General features: G+C 41.1%; 1 protein-coding gene across 2 annotated transcripts in view; it reads right to left on the reverse strand.

Annotated features, from left to right (window-relative positions):
• igf2bp1 (insulin-like growth factor 2 mRNA binding protein 1) overlaps window positions 1-14,213 on the reverse strand; it is a 172,101-nt gene that overhangs the window by 17,129 nt on the left and 140,759 nt on the right. For both annotated transcript variants that reach the window (XM_039739584.1, XM_039739583.1), the window contains exons 6-7: window positions 4,847-5,137; window positions 3,378-3,512 (exon numbers count right to left, since the gene is read on the reverse strand). In XM_039739584.1, coding sequence (XP_039595518.1) covers window positions 3,378-3,512; window positions 4,847-5,137 — 426 coding nt within the window. The remainder of the gene's footprint in view (window positions 1-3,377; window positions 3,513-4,846; window positions 5,138-14,213) is intronic.

Raw genomic sequence — 14,213 nt, forward strand, 5'->3', positions numbered from 1 at the left:
GAAGTCGACTGCCTAACATCAGGGAGTCGGGAGGCAGCGGGCAACAGTCAGAGGAGGTAGAGAAGAAGGAAGAATTACATACTTTGTATTGTTTTGTGGTTGATTACTGCAGAGAGGATTGTGAGAAGTGCTTGGTATTCGGGATGCAGCGGGCAACACTCAGAGGAGGCAGAGAAGAAGGAAGAATTGTGTACTTTGTATTGTTATGTGGCACATTACTGCAGAGAGGACTGTGGGAAGTAAATATCCTTTGTTTTATTCCAGTAACGTGTGGTGTATTAGAGTTTGGGCTCAGTGGTGCCCCCGTGTGGTCACACTATGGAGGATTATTTGTTCCAAAATTAAGTGTGATCCAATGTGTTAGCTACATTGAAATACAATACATATGCTATTTAATTTTGGCCCAGTTTTATCATGTCATAACTAAAAATGTTTCCATCAAATGATCAATTGCTGTTCACTACAGCATGCAATATTCTTGTCAGTTTAAAGTACAATACAGAAGCACATTGCATTTTAGTTTATGTCTGTAGACTGCATGTCACAACTACAAGCGAAGCAGACATACTGCATTTTGCTTAGCAGCAGCTCCACATGTATTTCACTTCGATTTCAAGACCACGCTTTAATTGTGTCAAAACTAAAAGTAATCTAATGACCAATCCACATCAAAATGTGGGCTAAGGGGCATCAACAGTTGATATAAAAGAGGTGTTCTAATCTTGAGTGAGTTGCACTTGGAAAGAAGGTGAACAGGGAGTTGATAAGATAGGGGATCCGCCGCCTCATTAAACAGATAGAAGCTGATGATATTAATGGAAATTTCATTCTGTTGTGTGACGAAGGAAGGGAGAAAGTAAATAATATCTGGTGATCACAGAGGGAATAATAACAATAATAAAATAATAATAACATGGATGCACGCACCTCTCACTACTCAAAGCACTTAGACAGAGAGGAACCATTTCAGCCACTGCCAATGCACAGCACCCACCTGGATGATGGGACAGCAGCAGCCATTATTGCGCCAGTATGCTCACCACGCATTAACTATTACGTGGTGAAGGAGTGAAAGAGAGATAGCCAATTAGAGACAGGGGATGGTTAGGGGGCTAGAATGGATGGGACCATGATGGATTATGTGAATTTCCCCTTGGGATTAATAAAGTATCTATCTATCTATCTATCTATCTGGACGATTTAGCTAGGACATTGGGATAAACCCTGCTCTTTTCAAAAGATGCCCAGTAATCTTTAATGACCACAGAGAGTCAGGACCTCAGCTATACGTATAATAAAAAGCTATGAAGAAATCAAGTTTGGAGTCACTAACAAATGTTCAGTACTTCGTAAACATCGCAAACAACCCACACCTTGAAAGTTAATTTAACATGTACAGAAACGAAAACAGCATTAGGCACCATAAGAGTAAACCTTTTCATCGAGACATAAAACATACTTTTCATTGTTTCAGATAACCACTCCACAAGTCCATATTGACTAAACTAATGCTCGCCGGCCAAACACAGAAACATTTAGAAGTGGACCGCCTCATTCCCCAATTGTTAACGCCCCCTTGCCTCACCTTTTTGAAGCTGATTGGTCATTTGACTCCTTTTAGTTTTGGGTGCAATTAAAGTTTGGACTCAAATTGAAATGTAATACGCAGAGAGCTACCGCTAAGCAAATTGCAATACGTCTGCTTTTCCTTTTAGTTACGGCACGGGATCTATGAACATGATATGCTTTTTTTATTGAATTTTAAGCTGACAATAAATTTGGGTGCCATAGTAAAAAGCAATGGATCATTTGGTTGATAAGTTTTTAATTATGACACAGTAAAACTGTGCCAAAATAAAATGCACCACCTGCTTTTGTGTTGTATGTCAACGTTGTAAACACATTGGATTGCATTTCATTTTGGCATGAATAATCTTACATTTTTAATTTTCAGGTTAATGAAGAAAAATGCAAAGTGCTAGACTTGGGCAAATGGAATGTCAATTATGGGAGACACAGACCTACAGGAAGCAACCTCTGGAAAGGATTTCAAGGGTTTAAGTTGACTCAACAATCTCATTCTCTAAGGAAGATATAGAAGTAATTCATCCATCAATTTTCAAACCTGCTGAATCCGAATACAGGGTCACGGGGGTCTGCTGGAGCCAATCCCAGCCAACACAGGGCACAAGGCAGGAACCAATCCCGGGCAGGGTGCCAACCCACCGCAGGACACACACAAACACACCAAGCACACACTAGGGCCAATTTAATATCGCCAATCCACCTAACCTGCATGTCTTTGGATTGTGGGAGGAAACCGGAGCACCCGGAGGAAACCCACGCAGACACGGGAGAACATGCAACTCCACGAGGGAGGACCCGGAAGTGAACCCGGGTCTCCTAACTGCGAGGCAGCAGCGCTACCACTGCGCCACCGTGCCGCCCAGTAATTAAGTAATATCGTGAAAACTGTTGAATATAAATTGAAGGACATTATGCTCAGACTATGTAATGCATTGGTCAGACCACATCTGGAGCACTGTGTGCAGTTTTGGTCACAGTGCTACAAAAAAAGACATAGCAGCACCTGAAGGCAAGTGCATCCCAGGACTTAAGGACATGTCCTACCAAGAGCGGCGTTTGGGGGTGGCAAGTGGGCCGACCGCCCCAGGCCCTGCGCCTAAGGGGGCCCTACTTTTGAGGTCTGCGTGTCCCGTTCAAGTGGATTTATCAAGTTATATTCTCCAGTATATATATGATATATATATTAGGCCCTGCTAATTTCCACATGACAATGCATCACATTTCGCACTGTCGTGGTATTGTCATGAATTATGAATTGCACTTTTTTAATAGATTATATTGTTATATTTTGATAAAGTTGGTATGGTGTCTTGCAAAAATAATGTTAACATTAAATTTGTGCGCATGTTTATATAGTCCACCGGTAAACAGCATTTGACGAAACCGGCACTGTGTGGCGTTGGTAAGCCCTAGGCCCCGCACACCCCTAAGGCTGCCTCTGTGTATTACTGTCACAGACTCAAGCAGAGGACTGCATGGGGATCTAGTGCAGGTCTTCAGAATCCTCAAAGGAATGATAAAGTAGATCCAGCAGAATTATTTCAACAAAACAGTGAATCACATACTTGAGAACACCAGTGGAGATTAGGACTAAGCTAGGAAGCGCTTCTTTATGTAAAGAGACATGTAGTTGAAGCAGAACCCTTGGCAACCTTTATTAACTATTTGAATGAGATTAGCTAAAGAAACAAGCTTGATAGACTGAATGGCCTCCTCTTGTTTGTCAAATGTCTTATATTCTTAACATGTGTGCCGCCCCCCACAGTCCCATGGGACAACTCCCCACTCACGTCTTGGTATCCTTTGCCTCCTGCTGCATGATTTCCAGGATCATCTTGCAGGCAGCAGAACAGCCTTCTGGGGTTGAATGGATGCTGATGGGCTTCTCAGCAGCTCCAGCATTTTCTTTACGATGGACGTCAATCCTGCAATGAAACAGAGGACTTGAATGAGTTGCAAGACAAAGAATCAGAAACCCTAACCAGCCAACCATCACACTATTGTAATAATCTGCCTGGTGGTCTTCACTTCAGGTACCCATCAGGCTTCTACTTTAATTTAATTCATTTTGTTTTTTGAAGTTTTTCTCTAATAAGCAGGGCACAATTAAATTAAAACAAAATCATCTTAATCATTTTGTCTCAAAAGTGAAGCCCAGAAATATATGCCTACAGCCAGAATTCCATCGTTTTTATTTTAAACTTTTAGGATGCAGTTCCTGTGAAATCATTTTCCCATGGCTATGGTGTGAGACTGGGAGGCGCAAGGATGCTGGTTCAGTTCCCAGTATGACCCTGAGCAAATCATGTAATTTGTTGTGAACCAAATGTTAGCTACTGTCTTATAGCTCCATTTTTGCAAGATAATTTGGGATTGTAGGCACCCAAGGTGCTATGGGGAATACAAAGCTCCCTGTGTCTTACAGAATCGAATATAAAATCCTACTAATAACCTACAAAGCCTTAAATGACCTTGCGCCAAACTACATCAGTGAACTTCTCCATCACTACGTGCCTGTCCGTCCACTAAGGTCCTCTGATTCTGGCAATCTTGCTGTGCCCCACGCTAATCCTCACTCCATGGGTGACAGCAGGGCCTTCAGCTGTAGAGCGAGTGCCCAGACCCTGGAATGACCTACCGAAATTAATCAGGCCAGCGGACTCCATGCATTCTTTTAAAAAACAACTCAAAACTCATCTGTTCAGGAAGGCTTTTACCTCTACCTGACTTTATTACGCTTCTCTCAGTTTACCTCTCTGTCAAGATGTTCATGTAACCTGTATGTGTGTGTTCTAGACCATCAGTTATGTTGCCTGTTAGGTTTTTTCTCTGAATTTACTGTCTTAATTTTCTTTATTTATTTATCTGGTTTGTACAATGCTATATAATGTATACACTGCCGTTCTTTCTTAAATTCTGTAAGTGCCTTGAGCATGGGAAGGGCGCTATATAAACAAAATGTATTATTATTATTAAAGTTGTTTGTTTGTGTTTGTAATGATGGTACGTGATTGTGAGGCACAAACAATCACCCTGTCCTTATATAGTGTCTTTGAAGTTACTGCATACAAATACAAAAGATTCCATTTGTTGTTTGTAGATAAATGGTCTGACTGGGTGGATTTTAGATGAGACCAATAAGCAGACTCCAAAAGGAGGACACCTGGACGAGGGTTACATTTTGAACCCATGATCTTCTGAACTTATAGTTTAAGATCCAACTCCACACAACCCTTCCCCTTACTAATAGCCTACTTACTTAGACTGAGTCTGTTTTGTGATATTGCGGATGGTTGCCCCCTCTTTTCCAATGATGGCACCCACATATTGCGTTGGTACAAGGAGGCGCAGGGGGATGTCGGAATGCTGGTGCTTTGGAGTAGCCACAGTCCCTGGTGAGCTCTGGCGGGGTACCCCACGGGGTCCATATCCTGCTCGCCGGCCATTGTCTGGGCTCTGCTGTCCTTGCTGGGCTGACTGTTCATCTGGAATGTAGGAGACTCGAAGGGCATTGTTCTCAAACTGGTAGCCATTCAGCTTCTGGATTGCCCTGGCAGAGAGAGAGAGAGAGAGTAATAAGAGTTATACAAGGTGTCAAATTCCAAGAAAATGCCATTTGAGGATAGATGGAGATCCAGAGTTTCCTTAGAGATCTTTCTGTGAATGGCAAACGTTATTTTGGTCATCTCTGCTCACAGTTATAATTGGTACATTATATTAATTTTTTGTGCCTGTCCCTTTGTATCTTTTGGTGATTTATTTATACTCAGGGAATCTGATTTTCAAATGAGTTTCTCTCTGTCTGTCTTCTTTTAAATCTTAATAATGTTTATCATTTTCCTGCAATGCCATTTTGGTTTGCTTGCAGGATTCTCAATTTTGTGTTAGAAATGGCAAGTTGTTGCCTAGGCAACTCTCCCAGAGTTCTGTGGGAGTCCGTGGCATTTATCGTCATCGCTGTGACCTATAACCTCTGGCATGTACATTTCCTTTTTCAAATTTACCTGTGTATTGGACAGAAAAACTTTACGTGTGATTCTCTGGGCTTTACTGATTCAATAATGAATTATACAAAACAAACAATCAATACCTTCTAATATAAATATGTTTTTACTGTATTGTATTTGTATGATGAACAAAGGAATCACTAGTGACAGAGTTCTTTTTCCCCGGTAATGATTCAGGAAGGAACTAGAAGATAACTGAATCAGGATCATGAACCATGCTGTGTTCACATGGTAGTGGGGTTTTCAGAGGTCCAACTCGTGAAATTTTACCTTTTCTTTTCACTGCCCTCGGGTGAATTTTTGTTTCACTTTTTGAGGAATTGCAAGGACTCTGTTGATTTGTTATTTGGTTGGCATAAAAAGAATTATAGATACACTTTTTTTTCTGAAAATAGCGAGCAAATTAAAATATTTCTATATATTGTCACACACGTGCGATTGGGAGCCAGAAAAAGGGCCTGAATAATAACAGTACCATGCCAGACGAGGGGGCGGCATGCAGCACTGACTTTCTCTCTCAATTCTCTGCAGACCATCCACGGGAAATCCCACTAGGTCCCGGTGCTTGTGATAACATCACTTCCACTACTGGCGCTGTTGATGACGTCACTTCCAGGTCCAGACAATGCTATTTCAGGTTTCCGGCGCTAATCGTGACATCACTTCTGGTCCCCCACGATGACGTCACTTCCTGCCCGGGTATATTTGCAATCTTAAAACAGTTCTGTTTTGGACTCCAACCCTTGAACAACTCAACCAAAATACCCATTTGCAGCCAGGGCATAATATACGGGTTGCTGCCCCAACCCTTTTTGATTTCTGTAGACTGTTATTGTGACAAAATATAAAATCCAATGTCTGTCTGTCTGCTTTTCACGAGAGAACTACTTAATGGATTTAGATCGGGTGTTTTTCTATAATTTGCTTGAACATTCCGGTTGATTTTGTGACTTCTCTCATCGCACTAAGTATCATAGTTCACTTGCGCTATCGATTTATTTACATGAATCTGAGAGACATGCAGTGGGACGAGGGGAAGGGGTTGGGACCTCCGCATTCATGTTCCAGCCTCAGGGCTTGTACTTACTTGTGCTTAGCTAGCGATCGAGAGAACTACTTAACAGATTTAGATCGGGTGTTTTTCTAGAATTTGCTTGAACATTCCGGTTGATTTTGTGACTTCTCTCATCGCACTAAGTATCATAGTTCACTTGCGCTATCGATTTATTTACATGAATCTGAGAGACATGCAGTGGGACGAGGGGAAGGGGTTGGGACCTCCGCATTCATGTTCCAGCCTCAGGGCTTGTACCTTACTTGTGCTTAGCTAGCGATCGAGAGAACTACTTAACAGATTTAGATCGGGTGTTTTTCTAGAATTTGCTTGAACATTCCGGTTGATTTTGTGACTTCTCTGATCGCGCTAAGGATCATAATTTGCTTGCAGGAGCAATATATTCATGCTAATCTGACACAGAGGCTGTGGGCCGAGGGGATGGGGAAGTGTGACGTCAGGAGTAGGAAGTTGGGCAGGGCCCTCCTCACTGTCCTGTTTCACTACTACATGGACGTAACCACGGGGGATAGAAAATATTTAATATATATCACATGCTCCAAATGCAATTTCACCACAAAATTTGCATTTCTAGCTGATCAAGTTATTTTTTTTATACAGTTGGCTAATATGAAGCCACCAAGCAAGAGCTGGCAGTCCCTCTATATGGATGAAGCTTTCAAGAGAAAACTCCCCAAGTCTGAGGGCTGGTCCACGATTGAAGACTTGGAGAGCAAGGTGCCTGCCTGTAGAGACAGGATGCAGTGGTTTCACAGGCCGATTCCTTGGGCAGAGCCCATGGATTAATGGACATCGAAGGAGAAAGAGGAGAAGAGCCATCAGCAGCACCACCGAACACTCTAGATGGCTGTGGCTCAACATAGGACAGCCATGAGGGGTGAAGTAAGCCTACTTACTATCTGGTGCCAAGCTGAGGCCTGATCAACCACAGCTGGGTCAAATGGAGGAGAAAGACCCAAAACACTTGTGGAATCCAAGAAAACCACTGAAGATGTGGCCAGAAGAATCACATAGAGTATTTATTCGGTCAAAGCTAGTGGTATGTCACAACTGGAAGAATTTGGGTAGGTTTGTTTTCTCCAAATTGTCTGACCTGTAGCTACAATTTCATAGGGCAATCACATAAAATTTACAACTCGATAAACCTTTTTTTTAACTGTCTGTCTGATAGCATGTGAACACAACATCAGACCGACCACACTGTGCACCTGCATTTGAAACATCTACCCGTGAAACGAAAGCTGCTGGCAGCATCATGAACTGTGCTCTCCTCTTGTACTCTGCTGAACTGATTTTGTACGACTCACTGAAAATACTTCAAAGCACGAGAGATTTCACCTTTATGGTTTTTAGTAAATTTGCAATATTGCTGTTCAGAATGCGATAAGCGATTCTGCGACTTCACACAATATAGAAGCTGTATTCCTCTTTTGAATGTAGGAAACAGTTCTTAAAAAAGAGCCATCTTCAGAACCACAAAACAGTTCGCACAGCGGGGGGAAGCCATATTCTGGTTCTGAGCTTTGCTCAGTTTTCAATAAGTAGCAGTCTTCAGAACCACAAAGGAAATCACACTGGAAACTCTGCAAGAAATACAACTTACCAGCACTAGAAGGACACTGGGACTACAACCCAAACTGCATAATGGAAAATGAGGAGTTGTTAGTCACATGAGACACACCAATACCGATTGACAGAAAAACAGATGCCAGAAAATCAAAAATATAGTCATCCAGGAAAAACAGACTAAGAAAGCCTGGTTAATAGAAGGATCAGTTCCTAGTGACTACTCATAAAATGACAATATACCAAGAAATGCAATCTGAGATATGCCAAGTGAGGGACAAAAAAAAAAACCAGAAATAGTGCCGGTTGTTCTGGGATCAACAGGACTAATAAAGGGGAATCTTTCATCCCATTTTGACATCTTACCAATTACAGTAACTCAGTGGTTCTCAACCTGTGGGGCGGGACCCACTAGGGGGGCGCGAAGTAACAAAAAGGGGGACGCAAAGATGTGAAAAAAAGAAAACAAGAATCAAAAATATGAAAAAAACATCTGTTGAAACCAAAACAAATTAACTTAAACTACATTCTGATACTAGAACAATAAATATAGAGTTAGATAAATGTCGATAAAAGTTAAGTAAGTATAATAAAATATGCATCTACATTTCAAAAAAGTGTTGGGGGGGGGCGCGATTAAAACTGTTATGAAAACTCGGGTCGTAAATACTTTGAGAAACGCTGCAGTAACTCCTTGTGAAATACGAAAACAAACCTTATTAGGAATAATGCAGGTGTCACGCCGAACCCTTGCTGCAGACTTAAGAGAGTAAGAAATAAACCATACAATTAGACTGTCCTGACTAAAGAGTGAGGTTCACTGTTTAGGTAGCACACCAAGAAAATCTTAGTAAATTAAACCCAAGAGACACCCCCACCCTTTACACAAACAAGAGCAGTGCAGATGGCTAGACAACAAAAGCAAGAAAACAAAAGGACTGACCAACAGAAGTGGAAGAGCAATTGAAAAGACTACAGATTTAGTGGAAAGTATGCAGACCTCCCGCTCCAGCCATACATACTGTAGATCAAGAGCTAACCCATGGATGGCTTAGAGCAGGAGTGCCCACACTCTTTTGGCTTGCGAGCTACTTTTAAAATGACCAGGTCGAAATGATCTACCTACATTAAAAATTATATATATACTGGCAGAATACCCGCGCTTCGTAGCGGAGAAGTAAAAAGAAAAGGAAAAATTTTAAAAATAAAGTAACATGAATGTTAATGTAATTGTTTTGTCTTTGATATGAGTGTTGTTATCATATCATATCATATCATATCATATATATATATATATATATATATATATATATATATATATATATATATATATAGCAAAATACCCACTTGGCGGAGTAAAAGAAAAGGAAACATTTTAATAATAACGTAACATGATTGACAATGTAATTGTTTTGTGATTGTCATGAGTGTTGCTGGCATATATATATATATATATATATATATATATATATATATATATATATATATATATATATATATATACATATACACTTACATGTGTACATATATACACACACATATACTATGGGGTGCCAAACAGGCAAATAAATAGATTTTGTGAATATATAAAGTCGGCGTCAGAATATATAAAGTCAAAACTTGAATATATAAAGTCCATCCATCCATCCACTGTCCAACCCGCTGAATCCGAATAGGGTCACGGGGGTCTGCTGGAGCCAATCCCAGCCAACACAGGGCAGGAACCAATTCTGGGCAGGGTGCCAACCCACCGCAGGACACACACACCAAGCACACACTAGGGACAATTTAGAATCGCCAGTCCACCTAACCTGCATGTCTTTGGACTGTGGGGGGAAACCGGAGTGCCCGGAGGAAACCCACGCAGACACGGGGAGAACATGCAAACTCCATGCAGGGAGGACCTGGGAGGTGAACCCGGGTTTCCTAACTGCGAGGCAGCAGCGCTACCACTGCACCACAGTGCTGCCCATATATAAAGTCATTCCCGAATATATAAAGTCAAAAGTTGAATATATAAAGTCATCGCTGAAAAATATAAAATCAAAACCTGAATATATAAAGTCAGCGTCGGAATTTATAAAATCATTCCTGATTATATAAAGTCAACATCAGAGTATATAAACTCACTCCTGAATATATAAAGTGAAAGTCAAAATCTATTGATTGAAACGACTCTGAACTGAACTAAGTTAACAAAAACGTATTCAGAAAAATAAATTAAAAAAACACTGTTCGGTTAATGTTTTGAAAATGATGCATGTGCCCTGCCCAGGATTGGTTCCTGCCTTGCGCCCAGTGTTGGCTGGGATTGTCTCCAGCAGACCCCCGTGACCCTGTGGTCGGATTCAACGTGTTGGGAAATGGATGGATATTCCAGCGCTGACTTTGTATATTGAAGTTTTGACTTTATATATTGCTGCGCTTACTTTATAGCCTGTATTCCGAAGCTGACTTTATATTTGCAAGATTTGACTTATATATTCCGACGCTGACTTTATATATTCCGACGCTGACTTTATATATTCCGAAATATTCCAATGCCGTGTTTATATACTCAGGTTTTGACTTTATACATTTGGGAATGACTTTATATATACAAGTTTTGACTTTATATAGTTAAATGTAGTCATCATTGTATAACTTTTTCTTTACCATAGAAATTTAAAGACTAAATTCAACTTCCATTCCTAACAAAGATATTTCTGGCGACTAAATAGAAGCTACTTGTATCCAAATTCGACCTATTGAGCTGTCGCCTGCCTGCCTAAATAAGTCCCCCTCGCTTCGCTCTTACTTTTTTACCGTTCATTTAATCATGGCTAGTGGCAGAAAAATTATAAAATGGAAGGAGGATTACACCGAGTATGGCTTTACCAAAACAATTAGTGATGGCAAATCGATTATTCATAAAGCTTGAATTGGTGATCTGTTTTTCTGTGTTGACCTCATATTTTTTCATACTTCTTCTCAAACCAAGGGGGTGCGAGGCTAAAATGAATCGGGAAGCACTGATCAATGTAATCGTTGTACCATTAAATCATGCATTGACAGAAGTTCCCCTTTGCTTGTGATTAAATGCGTGATTTTTAACGCGTTATGGAGCACATGCATCGAAGCTTCTCAGCTGTGCTTGTGCTAATAAAAGGAAACATTTTAAAAATAACACGATTGTCAATGTAACCTTTTGTAAGTAGTGCCTGGAGGATTCAGTGTGGAGAAACTCTAGACACAGCGTGTGTATTAACTTGTGGATTTTTCTGTGAGTATTTGGTGGCAGCGTCACAAAGTCGTAACACTGCGTTAGCTGCAGAGCTCAGCTCAGAGCGAAATGAGGTGAATGGGAGGGGAGATGATGACGTGACTCCCCCACCCGCCTTAACTGTCAATCCCCCACAAACACAGTCTCTCGGAATTTGCATAAGCACACCCCTTCACCTACAATTTTAACTTAGTTACAAAGTGATCAAAACTCTCGTTTATATCCTGCGTCCTCTCATTAAACTTGTATCCCGCATTACCCGTGGGCATGTGAAACGCCAGCGGTAGCCTGTCTATGAACTTAATTTAAAGTTTAGGTTTACACCTTGCTTTCTTTCCGAGGTAGCAGCACTCATGAATATGGTTGTATATGTCACTCGCTTGCTTCTTATTGTTTCGCTGCCTTCTCAATTATATAATGCATGTTTTCTTCAGCGCTTTTTGGAGCTCTTCCTGGTTTTCTATGTAGTGCGTTGACAGTCAGTTCACCTGATTACGTGGGAGGCGTGATGATGTCACATGAAACTCCGCCCCCACAGCTTTCGAGCTCAACTACATTACAGTATATGTAGAAAAATAGCTTCCAGTTATGACCATTACGTGTAGAAGTTCGAAATGAAACCTGCCCAACTTTTGTAAGTAAGCTGTTAGGAATGAGCCTGCCAAATTTCAGCCTTCTACCTACACGAGAAGTTGGAGAATTAGTGAGTGAGTGAGTGAGTGAGTGAGTGAGTGAGTGAGTGAGTGAGTGAGTCAGTCAGTCAGTCAGTCAGTCAGTCAGTGCTTTGCCTTTTATTAGTATATATATACATAGCTTTCGAAGTCTGAATCACAATCTGATTGTATGGGTGGTTACCTACCAGGTAACGTGTGTGGTTGGTCTGCATGTCGGCAAACATCCGCCACGGGTGCCCTCTCAGTTGCCAGAAGCAGATCATAGAATGTTACATAGTTAACCGTCAAATAATGCAAAGAGTACGTGACACTTGTTTCACCCTATTTTGGGCTCATCAGGCGTACACACTCACTGCACCCCTCATTGGTGATTGAACCTCGGACAAACTCACTTCGATTGTGACATTGGGAGAAAAAAAATCCTCTTCCAATCCCACATTCAGCCCATACCCTCCCCAAACAATTTTTTTTTAAGTCCCTTCTTTAGTCGATATAAAATGGAAGGCTAACTAGATCACAGCTGGAGTTTTGCAGTAGCTTGTGCGTTTGATCGTGCGTGCAGGATGACCAGTGTGTTTGAAGAAAAGAGATCTCAGACTGGCCGCCCTGTATGTCAATCAAGTGGCAAATGCCATAGGGAGGATATATGATAGACTAATGTTTAAAAAAAGTTTTTTTTGAATGCAACGCGATCTACCTGCACTACCTTTCCGATCTACTGGTCGATCGCGATCGACGCATTGGGCACCTCTGGCTTAGAGGCAGTCAGTTAACACCCAGGGACGAGCGCCTAATAAAGGCTGCACAAGACAATGACCTGTACACAAGATGGGTCAGGGCAATGAATGAAAAGAAGGGGAAAACATGAAGGTACCGATTCTGCCAAGCAGAGATAAAACAGTCACTCTAGTTGCTGGTTGCACGTTTCTGATGACAGAAGGCTTAAACAAACAAAGATACAATAAACTTGCTAGACTGATTCACTGGACATATATGTAAAATGTCCAACTTGCCTGTACCAGAGATGCATTGGAATGACACTTGAGAATGAATAACCAAAAATAATAAGGTGTTAGCATCTTGGGGCATAACAATACCAACAGGCGGAAAGATAGATGTCAGGAAACCAGACATGGTTGTCAAAGAAAAACAGTCAGGTAAAACATGGATCACTGAAGTTTCAGTCCCAAGCGATTATTGTGTACTCTGGACTCAGATTGGAAAGCCAAATATCAATCTGATATTAACCAGATATGGAATAAAAGCACCCAGACTGTGTGCCATGCGATCAACAGACCTTACCAAAAAAAAGTTTCCAAGCTCATCTGGATGCCCTACCAATTACCACTACTCTGTATGACTTACAGAAGAAAGCACTTTTAGGGACAATGCCAGTAGTATGCTGAGTTGTAGCAGCAAACCCAAGACAATGAAACACTAACATGGCAAAAATCACTCCATAAAATCAACCACACTTCAGGACTCAAAAATGAGGGTCACTCCTGTGCTGAAAAAGTAAGCAAACTAAACCATTGTTGGGAAATGAATCCCCCCAAAAGAAGCCACATTGCCATTCTGAAAGTGGGAAACGATTTGCACACATTGTCAGTCTTCATGCCCACACACAACTTTACACTGGAGAGAGGAATCACTCCAGAAAACCAATCACACTTCACGACCCAAGAGTAAGGTCCACTCCTGTGCTATGAAAAAAGTAAGCAAACTAAACCATTGTTGAAAAATTAATCGCTGAAAGAAGTCATATTGCTGTTCTGAATGTGGGAAACGATTTACACAAATCACCAGCTCTTATGCCCACACAAAAATTCACACCGGACAGAACCCATACAGTATTTGTCATTAATTGTCCCATGCTAAATTCTTAGAAATTTGTCATAGGACTTGGCATAACTATTTTTTTGACTCTGCTTTTCGTTCTTTTCTCTGTCCTTGATCCCACACTGTCATTTATGTTGAGGTCATGGCTCTGGGGTAGCTGTTCTAATCCTTATAGTACTCCATCTGCAGCCTTTTATTCCATG

This window comes from Polypterus senegalus, chromosome 17, assembly GCF_016835505.1.
Source record: "Polypterus senegalus isolate Bchr_013 chromosome 17, ASM1683550v1, whole genome shotgun sequence".
Taxonomy (NCBI): domain Eukaryota; kingdom Metazoa; phylum Chordata; class Cladistia; order Polypteriformes; family Polypteridae; genus Polypterus; species Polypterus senegalus.